Source organism: Hordeum vulgare, chromosome 5H (assembly GCF_904849725.1).
Source record: "Hordeum vulgare subsp. vulgare chromosome 5H, MorexV3_pseudomolecules_assembly, whole genome shotgun sequence".
Lineage (NCBI taxonomy): Eukaryota > Viridiplantae > Streptophyta > Magnoliopsida > Poales > Poaceae > Hordeum > Hordeum vulgare.
The window spans coordinates 484,013,456-484,030,882 of record NC_058522.1 but is presented as its reverse complement, the minus strand read 5'-3'; the positions used below and the strand labels follow the sequence as shown (position 1 = coordinate 484,030,882).

The following is a 17,427-nucleotide window of genomic DNA, read 5'->3' as shown; positions in this document are numbered from 1 at the left end:
TCTTTTGCCTATCAAAAACCAAACAATACCAAGTGAGAGGACCGGACCGTGAGAAACCAATTTTTTATGGTGCTTCGCCTAGAGTTGACGAGAAGATCCAGAAAGTTATTGTTATAGACATGATGCGCATCCCTACCACGTACTGCTACAGCTGTAGCGATAGAGTCAGTGACGGATGCTCGCGCATCTCGACAAAACAAACATAAACAAGTATGACTTCAGCAATTTCACAAATGAGACCATAGAAGCATCCCATAAATAAGAGCCAACGAGATAAAATTTTACCCCCACATCTCACCATTCCTCGACTCACCGGAATGCCCACGGTTTCAAAATAGCAAATCAACCAACCAAAACAAGATGAAGCTTCCACCGAAACAAAACCAGAGCCTACTAGAAGATCACCCAACTGTCTTCACAAAATTAGGAAACCGTGATTATATTCACAAGATGATCCCACTTAATAACAAAATCAGGAAACGGAGCACGATGGCAAGCACAACCGGCAGGTCCCATGGAGTTTACTAAAAACAACCGAGCCCACTAGGCCACTACCAATCCCCATTGTCAAGCGTACTAAACCCACTTTCTCCGGATCGGGGCTTAACAGGACGGATAAATTATGCAGGCCCGGGCGACCCGGCCCGTGTCAGGATCGCAATCTCCGCAGTTAAAGCGCCACTCCCATCTCCAGTCCAGTCCCAGTCCCAGTCCACACGCCCCCATCGCGCGGCTGTACGCACTGCACACGCGCGGCCCGGCGCTCCCCCGCGTGCTGCTGCCGCCGACTGTCGGTGCTCCTCCGCTCCGCTCGCTCGCCGGCCGGCCGGCGCAATGGTGGACCCGCGGCAGGTGCTGGCGGGGTTCCTCACCCTCTCCATGTTCGTCATGCTCGGCAACATGATCAAGCACGACCACTTCACCTCCGTCTCCGAGGTACTAGCCGAGATCTCCCGCCTCCTCCTCCCGCTTCCGGTTTGCGCTGCAGGGGGGGTGTACTTTTTCTGGAAGGAGATTTGCAGGGGGTGCGTTTGGGGGGGCGCTGCCGCTGCTCTGTTCCGTCGGTTCCTGATTTGGGTTGCCATTCGCTTGATTCCGCGTCGTTTGGTTGGTCCAGAGAGCGCTAGATGCGAGGGACGATTTTGCCTCTGCGGGTTTTGACTCGTCTATGCAGTATTGTGCTTAGGATTGGGGATTTTTCATTTTCTCGCACCTGTTCTTGCCAGAAATCTCAGCGGATTTGCTGCCCCAGTCACCTGAAACACTCGAATAAAAGTTCAATTAATGCTGAGATTTGTGCAATGAATGGCTCCAAATCTGAAGTGACTGGTGGATCTAAACTAGGAAAGGCATCTCGAGGGTTGTGTGTCAGACTGTCACATGACCTTGACTTTGAGGGCTTAGCTAGGGTTTATTAATAACCCAATCCTAGTTTTTCAGCACGTTGCACCAAGCTTTTGGGTCAAAAAAAAAAAAAGAGATTCAGAAGCTTGGGTTCTGTGGTACTTAATAAATTATTACTCCTACGACCACGAGCTTTCCCTAGAAAAAAGCACGGTTTGTGGGGACATATCAGTCAAAAGAAACCATCAATTGTAAAGATATAAAAATGCAAAAGGGGAGGCAAAGTAAAGACTTTAATTTCTTTATTATGCAGAGTAATCTCATTTTAGAGTATGAGCTAGACAGTGAGACTTATACAGAGTAATCTCATTTTAGGTTCCTCCAGCTTATACTCTCCCTGTCTCACACTCCTTGGCTTGTTCAGATGCTATGCCAACAAACATATCAACTGCTGCTTTTAACTGATGGAAGTTTTTTGCTGCTTTTAACTGATGTGGCCATGCTATATAACTGCTCTCAAACTGAACATTCAACAGCTCGCCGTAGACGCAACAGGCGTGGAGTTCACTGCAATGAAGGTCGCAGGCAATACTGAAATTACTAAGGCTGGAGTGGAGCTCCAAACGGAGGCTACTGAGGAGATTAAGCCCTGCTGGACCAAACCAAGCCCAAGTAACAATATTATTTACTCAACAAGTTTTCTGTCACATCCACAACTATTACCGATTAATCTGGTTACTCATGCTTGTGGTTTCTGCAGAGGATGATCAGCCTAACGGTTTTGTTACCTTGTCGTTGACTATTGGCCCTGAATATCATACATCACAGGTACGCCCGTAGCTTGGAACTTGCCCTTATGAATATAGTTGAGTAACAAGAAAATCAGCTTATGGTCCTGTGTTGGCCCTTTGTCTGCAGATTGCTGATGCTGTAGTGATTGCAAGGTATCTGGGTGCAACACTTGTACTTCCAGAAATCAGAGGAAGTGAATTAGGAAAGAGTCGGTATGTTTCTAAAGAAATGATGCAATTTTAATCAGTTCCATAAGATAAGGCTTCCTACAGACACCTATTGGTGAAAACATGTGTTCACCACATGAAAATCTGGAAAAATTCCTTGTTCACTACATGAGGACCTGGTGACATTCTTGGATCATCGTTGTTAAGATAACTCTTAAGATAACTCTGGTGACTCTATTTGTCAATGAGTGGTTAGTTTTATTTGAATACTGAATTGTGTATTTAGTATGGATAAACAATGAAAAGAAGTTTCTTATCACATTCTCTACTGTCCTGCCCAGATAAATTTACATTTGGTTCTGCAATTCAAAATAATGAATAGTAAGTTCTCTAAAATATACAATAATGCTCTGAATTCCACAAGACCACAACACCACTGTACTTTCATTTCATAGACGCCGATGTTTGTTACTTTGGAGAACAATTATTGATGACTGATACCTTGGAGTGGCATCTCAATTCTTAATTAATGATATAAATTCCATGAACAGAAAATTCCAAGAAATGTATGATGTGGAAAAATTCAAGAAGAACTTGGATGGTGTTGTCAAAATAGTAGATAAACTTCCTGCTGAATGGACCACTAAGAAGCCAGCAGTTATTAGAGTACCAAACCGGGTGACAGAGGACTTCATCCTGGACACCATTCAGCCCGCCTTCCAAAAGAATAGTTACCTACGGCTTGCAATTATTTTCTCTTCAGTAAGTTTGAAACCGAAAGGGACGAATAACAAGGACTTGGACTCAACTGCTTGCCATGCAATGTTCGCGGGGCTCAAACTGAAGCCAGAATATTCAGAAGTGGCTGAACAGATGGTGGGCAAGCTTAAAGAACTAAGCGAGAAGTCGGATGGCAGGGTGTTGGCGGTCGATATGCGGACCGACTTGCTAGAGAAGAAGACCTGTAAAACAAGCGGAGGTGCAAGAAGGAAAGGCTGTTATAATCCTCAGGAGGTTCTGAATTTCCTGAAGAAGGTCGGCTTCTCTGCTAACACAACCATCTACTTGACAGAGACATGGTGGCACAAAGGCCTGAATAATCTGAAGAAGGCATTTCCACACACTTATACCAAGGCAAGTAACTCATCCAGTACCATTTAATTAGTGTGGATCATATTCTGTTTTCTCCTGACCCATTTCACCTGTTGCGATGATATATTTGAAACACACAGAAAACCCAAGAGATCCACTCAGTTTGTTCTTGTAACTTGTGGTGCAGCAGAACCATGTTCTACAGGTAAAAAGCGTACCTGGCAGGATTTTGACATACAATCTGTCTTTGTGCAGGATGACATAATGCCGGCTGAGAAGAAAGGAGAGTTCCTGAACTCTGGCGATTCAGACCTAGCAAGGGCCCTGGACCTTGAGGTCTGCTCGCAGAGCGACGTTTTCGTCCCTGCCATCCCCGGCATGTTCTATGGAAATGTGGCCGGTAGGAGGATCGCGTCAGGCCTGACCCAGATCCTTGTCCCCGCTCCGGTTGGGGGCGCTTCAGCGCAGGCCTCAGACTTCGTCTCCACATACATCACCAAGAAGAGCCACTTCGCCTACTCGTGCTACTGCTAGTTCTGCCGCCTAGTTCGTTTATTGTCAGTAATAATAATGAACTGGGGTGAGCTGCTTGGCCGTGCTTTGGGTAGATATGCAAGCGCTGTTGTTGTATTATTACTGATTTAGGTTTTGTTGTGTGAAGCACAGTATTACTAGAATGTTGTCTGGGAACAAACACCAGACACATACATGATTACAGTGTGCTACAGAGTGGACCATGAGAGTCTTTAGGCATGTGAAAAGAGCGTGCCTCATGTACCAAGTTGTATGTGCTTAATCATCCTACATCAGCTCACCAGTTCTGGCAGAAATGGCTCTAAAGTTTTTGTTCTCAATGGAAGATATGATTTCTGTCTAATAACTGTGCAAGTTTCTCTATTAATGACACTTTGTGGTCATTATCACTATGTTGCAATTTTCTCTACTTAATCAAGAAGCAACAGCTCACAAGAAAAGCTAACTCAACTCAATGATTTGCTGCCTTCATCTCCGTCTCCGGCCCCTGATGGCACTTATCGGGGGTGAAGGCTCCCATCTGGGGCACTTATCGGGGGTGAAGGCTCCCATCTGAAGGCCCAATCGGCATCAGTAGTTGCACGCAACTCTAAAGAAGACGATGACAGAAAAAAGGACGGCTCGAGAAAAGGTACCTCGAATATATCTAAGAATCCGATGAACTGCTGCAAAGTGAACTGACCGGGGGGCAGCCATGAAAGTGCACTGGGCTACATTGGACCTTGCAGTAGCTTAATCACAATAGTTGCTTGGTAGTTGGAGCTGTTAAATCCAACAGAATGTGCAAAAGGGACCTGGCTGGCACCAGCAATCAGTGGAAACAACTGCAACTTACAACAAAAGCAAACACTGTTCTATAGCAGCACAATTTGTTCCAAATTCACAGCCATATGGATGGGAGTTTAACCCTAACCCCATACAGTACTAGTATTTTCTAACTACAACTGAGTGCCATCTATTTTACAGGGACACTGCTCTTTGCCCCTCTCTGAAGCTCCAGATGAGATGAAGCCTTGAATTTTTGCCCGGTTTTCTCCAAAAGTTGTTCCTAGTCCTCGGGCCAAGTCTTAGCTCTTGCTGCCCTGCTCTTCGTCTGCAGCACACAATGTAATGCATGTAGGGGCTAGTTACTATAAGCTCATTGGGCGAAAACAAAGGAAACACAAGGATCAGCAACTGTGTATGCAGGGAATTACCGCCGCGGCGGCATGGCCTTCTCCAGACAGAACAATGCTTGAAGTAATCCTGGAAAGGTGTGGCGGGGACAGGAATGGACTTGCCAACATACGCGAGAGGCCAGCTGGATTGAGAAATATAGAGATAGATGGTAATGTGGCCATTGGAAGGAAGAATAAATCACTCTTTAACAGTTCTTAGAGAGCAATTTATGGCTTGCCATCAACGTGTTGGAAATTTAACACCCAGACTAAAATGACAAAAAAATTCTGGCACATATACTAAGGGCAGTAGATATCTGGATATATGAAATCAGTATATCACACAATACGCAGGGTGTTTTGTTCCCCTGTGTATACCTTACTGCACCAATGGCAACTGATAGCACCCATAGCTTCCAACCGAGCCTAACAGTTCCGAAGAACTTCCCGAGAAATTCAATTATCAAGATCTGCAAGATGGATGATGCTCAGAAACTCAGTTGTTTCTTTTAAGATCCACCAGATGAGATGATGATCCTACTTGTGCCTTGTGAAAACATGTATGCATTCATATACTAGCATGTTACGGCATTGTTACCTGAAGAATGGTAGTTATACCCACTATACCCATGAAAAGGCGGTTGCTTGTAACTCCTAGGAAGACATTCTTCTCCTCAGGCTTGCGAGCATTGAACTCATTGAAGATCTGACATAAATGGAACATGAGGCATAAGAAAAGAATTCTATGATTTCTTACATATATGACACATCCGATGACAAAATTGGTATGCGGCAAGGATGTGCTGAAGGAATCAATGATAGCTTAGGAAGAGACACCAAACTATAGTTTCGAATTTCGAATATTAAATCGGTGGATGTTGGAAGAAAATTCCTCCAAGTGATCTTACTTGGCAGAAGACAAATGCATTGAAGACAAAGGTGTTCTTAATTTTGTCAGCGTGCTCTCGACTTTCATTATGCAAATGGAAAATCCTTTTGCCGTCAAAATTGAAGATGAGAAGAACTGCTATCTGGTAAAGAGCCTGCAACAAATCCATACAGAGATGAAGAAAATCTGATTCAACAGGTTTCTAATAGCATGCGTGCATACAGACAGGTGAGTTAGACAACTAGAGACCTGGATAAACAGGTTTCTCCACATGACATTTGTAACAAGAGGTTCCCTGCAGAAGTGAAATGAGAAGTGTTATATATTGGTGTTTTGACTTATTACATACAGGAAATTGTCAATAATTTGTGGGACTGTGTATCGTACCTTCTGCCAACAGGATGTCTCTTCATTAGGTTGTCTGTTGGTGGTTCAGTTGCTAATGCAAGGGCTCCTAGTGTGTCCATGATAAGGTTCACCCAAAGAAGCTGCCAAGAGAAATAATGATGTGGTTGAAAACAAATAAACAGGGCACTATTTTCTTCAGAGTATCTTAGATAGATTTTTGCAGCATGATCTATAATATCTTAGTAGTTCGCCATATTATTCATAAGATTTAGCAGTCTGCCACAAAGATATTACTACCTATTTATGATTGTTTCTTTCAATATTTTTTATGTGCATGTCAGCTAAATAACACAAATCAAGAAAAGAGTCCAACCTCAACTGCATTCAGAGGAATAGCACCAGAGGACACAGCAGCAACCACATTTATTACCAGGGCAGCGACATTAACAGTCAGCTGGAACTGGATAAATTTCTGAATATTTGCATAGACAGACCGTCCCCAACGAACAACCTAACACAAGGAAGGAAAGTTAAGATTTATGCTCTACATAGAAGTTTGAAATAAGTAGTCACTAGACCACAGCTATGGTCCTTGTATTTCCGTTATGAAAGTAACGGAAAAGGGGGGTAGCCCGGTTCAAATAGACCACAGCTATGGTGTGTGACACACACAAGATATTGTGCATGCACGTCTGTCATAATGTATCTCTGGAAATAGATATTTGCACATGGACAAACCATGCTGGTATCTGCGCGGGATAACTGAAAGCACAATGGCAGGCTAACATGCTGATGTTATGCTTCTTTATAAAAAATAGAAATTATGCTTTGATGTTGGAGAAGATCACCTTGACAACGGATGTGAAATCATCATCCAAGATTATAATGTCCGAGCTTTCTTTAGCAACTTCTGTTCCCGAGATGCCCATTGAAAGACCAATATCAGCCTATATGACAAAAATAACATAGGATTACAACAACATGATTCTAGGTTGACAATTCAACACATAATGACATAGTTGCAGTTGCAGACAGACCTCATGTAATGCTGGGGCGTCATTGGTGCCATCACCGGTTACAGCTACTACATGACCTTTCCTTTTCAAAACTTGTACAAGCAAAAGTTTGTCGTTTGGAGAAGACCGTCCCATTACCTGAAATAAAAGTATATAAATTGACTGAGTCCACTTAGCAAAAAAAAAAAATCTGGAAATTACAAAGTACTTTGCATCATAGACAATTTATTCTTATTTATACTAAATAATATCCTGTTTGTAGTTTTGAAAGCTCCGAAATGATGTAGATGGTGAATATGAAGGGATAGAGAGAAGTGGGTTACTGTAATCTTGTCAGCAACTTCTTCTCGTGCAGTTTCAGACATTTCACGGAACACCTTCCCCTCTATTATTATTGTCTCTGAAGCAACATCTTTTGCATTTAGTATTCCACATTCGAGAGCAATGGCCTTAGCTGTTTCAACATTATCTCCTGTGACCATCCGTACCTAAAACAAATATACTTTCTGAGAACAACAAGATAATGCTTTAATCAAATGCGAGAAGCCAATGTGTTATCTACTTATCTTAAAACATAAAAACAGAATCAAGCTTAATATTACAACTTCTGCCCATCTGATCACTGCAATACATAGCTGAAACAAATCAACAACGATGATCCAAGTATATCTGCAATTTTACCTTATTAATTTAGTTTAAATGAACAACAAAACAGGCATCAGGCGTTATTCTGTCATACTTCCATCACATTATTCGATCAACTAACAGACATCAGGCATGACAAATTACTATCCTAACATGGTATGGAAGCAGTACCAAGGATATTTAAATCAAATGGAGAAGGTACAGGCAAATATTTGTAAAGTGGCCACATGAAGGAACTATTGGAACTGTGGAAGTATAGTGCTTCCATTGGTACATAAAGGACCTGTTTAGTCAAATTCACATCGTGAAGCGTTCGGAACTTGCCTCATATGATATATTGTTGACAACATGTAAAAAAGGAACTGAAGCATCATAAATATCTCAGAAGCGAACCGCTTTGATCCTAACCTCAAACTCAATCAGTTCAAAATCGCAGGGAAAGAATTTGAAATAGAATAGAAGGAAAGAAAATAAGAGCAAAGAATAATAAACCACAGAAGATAATAACCTTCACACCAGCAGCACTGCATAATTGTACAGCATCCCTTACTCCTGGGCGACAGGGATCCTACATCAAAAAAGAATTTATAGGGGTGAATAGCTGCATGCAATCATCAGGAGATAACAGTTATATGGTAAAACTGGAAAAAAAATGTGCCTAAACAGATTCGAACATAAAGAGTTCTGAAAGATGATGGGAGACATGAGGAACAAGTGACGCAAATAAAACTGATGAACTAGCATGGCCAAGTATCATCCAAAAACTGTGGTTGGTAGGGACTGCTTGACGTGCTTGCCAACCTCATGACTAACTATTTTCAGAAACCTCCAAACAAGACACATTTAGTTCAGTTTCTCCATCTCTTATTAATCTGTAGTGTCTCATTTACATCAAAATTTACGTTGTGGTTTTCAAGCATCCAACTAGCAAGATGAAGATGGCCTATTCTGTCCTTGTACTCTTTTTTGCTGATATGGTGTCATGGTATGGATTGCTAAAATTAGCCATAAATGAAGATAGAAAGAGTAGAATCAGTGTAAACTATTCAAATGCTAGCAGAAGCACAAATAAACACCAACTTGCAAGACACACCTTTATCCCGACCATTCCAAGAAGAGTCAGATTATCCTCAGGCAACTGCCACTTATCGAGATCCTCCCTAGGAACCATTGTGAGCTCGCAGGTGCAATATGCAAAAGCAATACAGCGCAGTGAACTCATTGCCATATCGTCAATGGATCTCTTCAATTCATTATACTGTAAAAGTACCAGCAATTTAGTAAAACTTCAGAAGTGAAGCCCCAATTAATTTGGGTTGGTATTACCTTGTCAGAACTCATCGGATGAACTGAACCATCAATAGAAAGCAAGCTTTTGCAAGATGCTAATACTATCTCAGCAGCACCTTTCCAGTGGATGTGTGCATAAGCATCCGACTGCACTTATAAAACCAAACAGCACTGAGATAACATAAACAAAATGAACTAGGAAAGATTTCATTATAAGCATTTGCAATATATATTGATACATAAAGAAGGAAAAAGAGAAAATCCAAAACAAAACAAATGTTGCCTTGACAGGATCAGAAAAAACACATACAACTTACATAGAAAGTGTGTGAGAACTATTTTTCTGAAAGATATAAAAGCGCACAAAGAAATTACAAGATGCAAAACCGATGAAAAAGTCAGATATGTAGTAAGCCACAAATAATGAATATGAAAAGGCCCGTTTCTTATTTAAATGAGATGATTTCCTTCATAATTTCAAGAATATGCAAATGTGCTTACCACTTGCACTGCAACGCCACCACATTTCTTCATTGAGTTAAATGGGAGAACATGGAGAACTGAAGATTTTGATCTCACATCGTTGAAATTCATCCCAATCTATGCAGTTAATTGTCAATTTAATGGAAGAAACTTGAAGAAATAATGATGAATGAAAGAGATTGTCAATTTAATGGGACAAACTTGAAAGAAGTTAATGATAAACAAAAGAGAACATATGAAGTACCTTAAGACCCCAAGAAAGAATTGCTTTTTCAGTTGGCGAACCCGCAATTTCAGCAGTTCCTCCATCCTGAATACATGAAAACATATTAACATGGATGACATCCTTTGATATGACACGTGAGCCATACTGTACCTCTGGTGAAAACACAGCCCCTGCCGTGTTTTGTGCAATTCCTTCAACAAGTAGAGATGCCGCACTGCTAGACATCATCCCGGTATTATTACAAGGATTCAACTTCGTCCCACTCAAATATGCTTCCACGACTGTCATCTAGACGATCAATTAGAAACAATAATAAGATACAGAATCACTACACAAACTGAAGACATTACTGATTCGATGCAGTGGAGTACATATAGCATTTTTCATTTCGTTTTGTGAGGAGTGCCTATTGACTTTACAAACCTTATTCAAGGTAAGAGTTCCAGTCTTGTCACTGCAAATTGTGGTCGCCGACCCCATTGTTTCACAAGATGAAAGTCGTCTCACCTGTATGCCAAACCAAAAACACAGATTATATACTGGAGTCAAGGTTTTTCTTTGTAAATCTCTTTGTATGTATTACCAGAGCCTTGTCTCGCATCATCTTTCGCATTGAATATGCAAGGCTAAAAGTAAACTAGCATCAGTCTAATGCACCTATCATCTCTAAGGAATTTGTATAAAAAAGGTCAAAGATGTGTACGTCAATGTTACTGCTAAAGGGAGTCCTTCAGGAACAGCAACAACCACAATAGTTACCTACAGTGGCAAATGTTGTAGAATCAGCTCACTTGGAAAGAAGTGATGCTCTTCATCATCATAGTGATTAAGCAAGAAAGCTTGGTTAGGATTACATACAGCAATTGTAAAAATACTGATTGCCCCCATAAATCCCTGTTTTGCACCAGTAGTCCCAGCCACAAATGCAGTAGTTCCATCTGGATTACTGCTATGCCCGGTAAAATATCTGCATTTTATGGAAGGTGACCATGAGAAGCATATCCACGAAATGCAGAATATTTACTTAAAGTGCACCATAACAATGGATGAATGTACCAGAAAACCACCTTATCCAAAGTACGACAAGGACAACACCAGCAACAGATAAACCCACGATACCAATTAAAGTGGCGACGCCATTCAAGCGCACCTACTCCACAATTTGAACAAGTGGGAACATAGCCATAAAATATAAACAAAAAGGTCAATATAAGTTGACGCTATTCTCTGTGTGGTACATACCATGAGAAATTAATTAACTTGTCGTAAAAAACGAACATAAGGAATTAACCTGCAACGGAGTTTCTTCACCAATATCTTCTGAAAGATTGGCCATCAACATACCCCATTCAGTATTAGTACCCACGCCTGTTACCTATATGTTTATGGAATGAATGAGATGCTAACATATTATAGAAAATACACCGGCAGCCACACAATTGTGTAATACGAAAGAACAAGCTGAATACTTCATGCACTTGGAAGGCTCAACCAAGTGATACTCACCAACATAGAGCCATAGCCATCTGCGACCTTGCAACCGGACATCAACATAGGTGCCTTCTGGTCCTTATGAACCTGGCAGTAGTATAACATACTTGGAACATTTAAGAAGGCAGATTTCAGAAAACAATAATTATTGCTCTTTTCCTTTTATCAACACTTACAATTTTGGACTCTCCCGTCATACTTGATTCATCTATTGCAAGAGAATGACCACATATCAGGACACCATCTGCAGGGACCTGAAAGTCAAATAATGCATGTAATCACGTCAATCTGCAAAAAATAGCTGAAATGTAGACAAAAGGTGGAATATGTGATGAATGCATTACTTGGTCGCCAATTTTGAGGGGAACAACATCGCCGACCACAAGGTCAAATATTGAAACTCCTACTCTCTTACCACCTCTGATAACCTAATGATTGGTCACAATAAATCATACACTGCCAATGACTCACATCTTAAACAAAAAAAGTACGCTCCAAAATTATCAGGATGAACATACTCACCTCAACTTTTATGTTTTGTTTCTCCTCGTTCAGATGTTGAAACTGAAGAGATTGCCTATAATCACTGGTTGCTAAAATGGTTGTGAAGAAACAAATATCAGGGCATGATTATTTCCAGTACAGCAACATGCATGCAAATCACTAACGCAATGTATATTATTAGATTATCATGCACAAATACAATGCTGATATTCGAGTGGAACACATGTTTTTCCCTAATATCTTAAGGTTTTCTATGGACTGGTTAGCGCATTACAGTCATTATCATGTCAGAGCAAAAGGTTCTGAGTTTGACAGTCAGCAGATCATTTTACTTCATTCTTAAAAGAAAGGTACTGCTGTGTGAAAATACTTTTTTCGAGAAAACGCAGAGATGTGCGTTTCTTTGTATTGAAAAGAGGGGAAGTCAGTCTCAGAGGAGACTATTACAGCAGGTTACAAGCAGTTTCAATGAACATCCCAGGATGGGGGCAAGACTACCCTAAGCCCCTTGTCCCCGGCTCTAGCCCAACACCTCATTTCATCTTTGATCCCATCCGAGAGCTCGGAGAGCGACGGAGTGGCATGATCAAATACACACGCATTCCTATGTTTCCAGATCATCCATGGAACTAGCAGCGTGGTGGACCTCAGCGCCTTGCGGAGCGATGGTGGTGTTGCATCTCTCGCCCTAATCCACCAATCCTGAATGGAGATATCCTGCTCCGGTGTGGGGGCTGGTAAGCGCAGCCAGGAAAGAGCCTCGTGCCAGGCTTGCCGCGTGAAGGGGCAGGCCAGTAGCAGGTGGTGGATGGTCTCTGGCTCTTGGTCGCAAAGCAGGCAGCGGGCGTGATGTGGGAGGCCGCGGCGAGCAAGTCTGTCCGCGGTCCAGCATCGATCCAGGTTCGCAAGCCAGTGGAAGAACTTGACCTTCGGCGGAGCCCATCCCTTCCAGATTAACTGCCAGGAATGGCAAGTGAAGGATCCGTGGAAGGTTGCCTGATAGCAGGATCGCGCCGAGTATTCTCCATTAGCAGTCCATTTCCAGATAAGCTTGTCTGGCTCAGCGGACAAGGTGGTGTGCGTGACGCGCTGCCATGTCGTCAGGTATTGGCCAATCTCTTGCAGCCCCACGACACCGCGGATGTCACGGGCCCAAGCATTGCCGGCTAGGCCTTCCGCCACCGTCCGCACCCTTCTCCTGTTCTTGGGGATGCATAGGTACAACAGGGGTGCTAGCTCGCGAATCGACTGCCCATGCAGCCAGCGGTCTTCCCAGAACAGCGCCGTGTGGCCATCACCTAGCACCATGAAGGTGGAGGCGTAGAAGAGGCTGATCTCCTCACGGGAGAACTGCAGGTCCAGGCCTTGCCAAGCTCTGTCGGCGTCCGTCCTTGATAACCAGAGCCACCGCAGTCGGAGCGCGAGCCCTGTGCGCTCTAGATCTCGAATGCCCAGCCCTCCAAGCGCTAGTGGCCGGTTGACCGTGCGCCAGTTAACGTGACAGTGTCCTCCCTGTGCAGCCGCGCGGCCAGCCCAAAGGAAGCCCCGCTGGATCTTCTCTAGTTGCTTCAGGGTCTTCTTCGGGGGCGCAAGGGCAAGCATCTGGTGGATTGGAATCGCGCTGAGGACCGATTTGACCAATGCCAACCTCCCAGCTTTGTTCATGAGCCATGCTTTCCATGTCGGGAGGCGGCCGGCCACAGAATCAACAAACGGCTGCATCTGAGCCACAGTGGGTCGTCTGGTAGTGAGCGGTATGCCCAGGTAGGTGATGGGCAAGTTTGCCGCCTGGCAGCCCAACGCCTCCAGCAAGGCAGCACTATCCTCGTCGCCATGCAGGGTCGTGGCCGAGCTCTTGCCATAGTTGACCTGCAAGCCCGACGCGGCCTCAAAAATGCCTAGGATGCCCTTCACCGCGAGCACCTCATCCATCTCAGCATGGCAAAACAGCATCACGTCGTCGGCGTATAAAGAGACGGCCGGAACAGTACAGCGGGGGTGCAGCCGCCGGAGTATGCCGGTCTGGAGCGCCCGATGCATGAGGTGGCCCAGCGCGTCGACAGTGAGGACAAATAGCTGTGGTGATGTGGAGTCCCCTTGACTCACAAGTCACCGTTTGAGAAGATGCATTGTTCGAGAAAAAAAATGCACAGATGCATCCTGCCTACATGTGCAGCCCAATATAGCAATACAACACATACTGTCTACAATGTAGGCCTGAATAATCCCCCAATGTTAGGGAGAGTGTTGAAATATAAGTATAACTGTCACTTCCCTTTACAACGTAAGTTTTTGTATGAGTTGATTAGTGCACAAAACTCAATAACAACAGGAGAGAAGAGAATAAAAATAAAACGTAGTAATGTTTTACCTGTAACAAATATCACAAGAAAGACAGCAAAGAATATGCTTCCACCATCATACCATCCATCTTTTACACCCTAAATAAAGCGTCAACGATGAAACCAAAATAGGAATAAGTGTTACGAAATTGAACCATTCTTACAGTGTAAAGACAAGACAAAATGAATACATGAACAAAGGAGCCAAGGTAAATCATAATGTCATGAAGTACCTCTGTTGCAATGCCCAGTGATAATGATATAGCAGCAGCTACCATTAGAATCACAAGGGTTAAATCCCAACAAGCTTCAAATACAAAGCGCTGCAAATAATTATTTGGTAGATATTAAACTTGGGATATATGTGTTTAAGGCTCAGAAGTTCCATAAGGAAGAGTAAACTTCACATGGTGCGCATGTATGCTCTAAGTTCTGACATTGCAAAGTATATTTGTTTCTGCAATTACTACATATACATTCAACTTTAATAAATTTATACTTGTCACGGAAAAATAGTTTAGCATCATAAAATATGTTTTGATCACCCCTACCGCCCACAATAAAGTAATAACAACGAAAAATAAGACAGGCACGCTAGAAAACTGAATTGCAAGTTACTGTCAATCATAAGGAAAACCAGCGTACCCATATTCCTTTCCTTTTCTTGCGCGGATAGGTGTTTGCTCCGAAAAGGTCTCTTCTGTGCAACAGATCATCCTCATTTGAGCTAACTCCTCTCTCTAAATTACTCTTTAGTAAATCTGAAAGCCCACTGACCTGCAAGGACATGCCATTATAAATATATGAATAACTGCCTAGCAAATAAAAAAGGGTGTCAATCCAACTGAAATTCATTTGAACCTACCCCTCCAACCTCCTGAAGCATAATTGCATCATGATCTCTGTTCAACATTACAAGCTTTTCCAGATCAATTGGAAATCTTTGAGAGAGTGACTCCGGTTTTGTACCATTGTAAGATTCTGTTTGATCAGACAGAACTATATCAGCTATTATACAACATAAAACTAAAAGAAAGATAAAGATGTGTTTTAGCAGGAATAACTGGATTGAGATTTAATGAAATGAGATATTATAAGGTATCACGTGTTTTGACTAAGCACACACACTGCACACAAACAAATACTCCCTCCGTTCCTAAATATAAGTCTTTTAAGATATTTTACTAGGAGTCTACATACGAAGCAAAATGAATGAATCTACATTCTAAAGTATGTCTATATACATCCGTATGTAGTCCACTAATGAAACCTCTCTAAAGACTTATATTTAGGAACGGAGGGAGTACTATATAGGTGGCCAAATAATCAGAAATAGGCAGAAGAAGAAGCAAGCTAAAGGTTGCTAAGATAGGTGTGCATATCATATTTCAGTTCAAATGTGAAAAGTTTTCGTCACATAACAATGGCTATTACATGGATCAGAGAACTGTGTGGCTGTGTACAATATAGTGACAGTGTTTACATGTAAATATGGTCGTGCATGGCGACGCATCACCATTTTATTAGGAATGTGTGCAATCATCCAACCATTTAGCGACTAGTAGGACATTGGAGATTGTACCTTGTAGCTCCTTTTGACCAGCCTTTTTGAAAAGGAACACTGCCTGAAGAATCCAAATATAGAATGAGCAAATGTAATAGGTAAATGAGAGGCACTATTTGTCAACTGGCAGATGCCGCATTACTTACCCGTATAACTTGTGCATGAGCTCGTATAATTCTTCTCAAGTTTTCTCTCTCTTCATCCCTCTCCAGATCTAGAGTATATCTAAAACGGCGTGAAGCGTTGAGCACAAGAGCAATTTGCTGAAATGAAGGGAGAAGAGGCTTACTATAAGTAATAATATAAGACGAGACGTGAAGTACAAAATACCTCTTCCCATCCTATACATCACACTTTATGTTTTTCTTGAGAATTTCCATCGGCGATATGGAATATCAAAACCCCCCCACAGTTTAAAATCTATTCCAGTACGTACTACCTGAAGAAAAATATAGGCTAACAAACTTTCCAGATTCTGATGTATCTAGACTGGGGGGAGCATCCTTCTACTTTATACAAGTCTACCAGTAAGCTTCACAATGATCAATGGTGCGGCTTAACATCATGATAACCTTGAGACAGTTATTACTATAAGATTACCTAATAAACTGAACTGCAACAATTATCATCTCCAAAAAACCGCAACAATCACACAAGGCACTCCAGTTTAGAAGTATATGGACAGAATATACAGACACAGCAGATATAGTAGGATGAAGTAGCTGATGCAACATCCTGGTGCACATAAATCAACAATCATTAACCCACAGAGTTTCTCAACACATCAAGTCATTGCTCATAAATTCAGTTATTTGTTTTAAAAGAATCAAATCAATCCAACCCTCCATCATTGTCAGGCATTCATCCATCCATCCATCAATCAGAAGCTCAGAGATGTCAGATCAAGCTGATGGCCATTCAAAGGAAACCAAGAAAACCCCAATGAAAGAAGCGACGTCGTGGAGGCCAAACCCCCACTGAAATTTGAACCGGAAGGAGCAGTGTCGAGGACGGCAGTCACACGTACCCTCCACCGCCGCAGGCGATCGCGCGGGGCGTTCTTGCCGGGTATGTCGAACGCATCCTCTCCCTGCGCCTCCCGGCCCTCCCCCTCCTCCTCGCCAACCGCCACGGCGACCTCCGGCGGCGGCGGCGGCGACGCCATTCCGTGCCGCGGCCGCAGGAGAGACGACGCCGAGCCGCCGGCCTGGCGGAAGGCTCTGGAGCTCGGCGGGGGACGCCGGCGCGATCGCCTCGCCTCGGTTTTCGCGTGCGCACCAACTGTGTGTGTGTTGTCGTCGTCGTCGTTCAGTGGCAGCAGCAGAGTCCCCTGTCCTGTAGTACTCCCGTCCAGCGTATTTATCGGGGTACCCGTAGCGGCTCAGCTGCGGGAGGGAAGCTTCCAGGAAGGCGCCGCGCTTGACTGGCCAGCGGATGGCGCTTCGTCCTCGGGTACCCCGGTGGGTGCGGGTAGCAAATATCGCGGCTGTAGCGTACTGGCCGTTGGATCTGATCAACGGACGGCCAGATTTAACTCAACAGC

The 17,427-nt window shown here is 43.1% G+C and overlaps 2 protein-coding genes across 3 annotated transcripts; one reads left to right on the top strand and one right to left on the bottom strand.

Annotated features, from left to right (window-relative positions):
* The first annotated feature begins 700 nt into the window (after positions 1–700).
* Positions 701–4,272, top strand: LOC123399611 (protein MANNAN SYNTHESIS-RELATED 1-like). The gene is made up of 6 exons (XM_045094013.1): positions 701–936; positions 1,881–2,016; positions 2,105–2,172; positions 2,263–2,348; positions 2,855–3,437; positions 3,651–4,272. The coding sequence occupies exons 1-6, from the start codon at positions 835–837 to the stop codon at positions 3,927–3,929; spliced, it is 1,254 nt and encodes a 417-aa protein (XP_044949948.1). The 5' UTR covers positions 701–834; the 3' UTR covers positions 3,930–4,272.
* A 488-nt stretch (positions 4,273–4,760) lies between these two features.
* On the bottom strand, positions 4,761–17,064 carry LOC123399610 (calcium-transporting ATPase 5, plasma membrane-type-like). Of its 2 annotated transcripts, XM_045094011.1 has the most exons (34): positions 16,912–17,064; positions 16,031–16,147; positions 15,903–15,945; positions 15,186–15,301; positions 14,966–15,097; positions 14,554–14,643; positions 14,350–14,419; positions 11,997–12,067; positions 11,819–11,902; positions 11,651–11,728; positions 11,490–11,561; positions 11,275–11,358; positions 11,051–11,133; positions 10,842–10,950; positions 10,687–10,742; positions 10,567–10,609; positions 10,407–10,490; positions 10,134–10,271; positions 10,002–10,067; positions 9,776–9,874; positions 9,311–9,421; positions 9,078–9,242; positions 8,493–8,552; positions 7,663–7,827; positions 7,361–7,477; positions 7,172–7,270; positions 6,697–6,834; positions 6,363–6,463; positions 6,225–6,270; positions 5,995–6,129; positions 5,685–5,792; positions 5,465–5,556; positions 5,126–5,229; positions 4,761–5,022 (listed from the first exon to the last, which is right to left on the bottom strand). In XM_045094011.1, exons 1-34 carry the CDS (start codon positions 17,047–17,049, stop codon positions 4,997–4,999), a joined length of 3,240 nt encoding a protein of 1,079 aa, XP_044949946.1. In that variant the 5' UTR covers positions 17,050–17,064; the 3' UTR covers positions 4,761–4,996. The 2 variants fall into 2 exon arrangements, with proteins under 2 accessions (XP_044949946.1, XP_044949947.1); XM_045094012.1 differs by lacking the exon at positions 9,776–9,874.
* Positions 17,065–17,427: the final 363 nt, after the last annotated feature.

Coding starts and splice junctions, on each gene's coding strand:
- LOC123399611 (XM_045094013.1), top strand. CDS start 835: ATGGTGGACCCGCGGCAGGTGCTGGCGGGGTTCCTCACCCTCTCCATG. Junction 2,017..2,104: donor CTGGACCAAACCAAGCCCAA/GTAACAATATTA, acceptor TGGTTTCTGCAG/AGGATGATCAGCCTAACGGT. Junction 2,349..2,854: donor AGTGAATTAGGAAAGAGTCG/GTATGTTTCTAA, acceptor TTCCATGAACAG/AAAATTCCAAGAAATGTATG.
- LOC123399610 (XM_045094011.1), bottom strand. CDS start 17,049: ATGGCGTCGCCGCCGCCGCCGCCGGAGGTCGCCGTGGCGGTTGGCGAG. Junction 10,743..10,841: donor TCAGTATTTTTACAATTGCT/GTATGTAATCCT, acceptor TTGCCACTGTAG/GTAACTATTGTGGTTGTTGC. Junction 9,422..9,775: donor GTGGCGTTGCAGTGCAAGTG/GTAAGCACATTT, acceptor TTATAAGTGCAG/TCGGATGCTTATGCACACAT.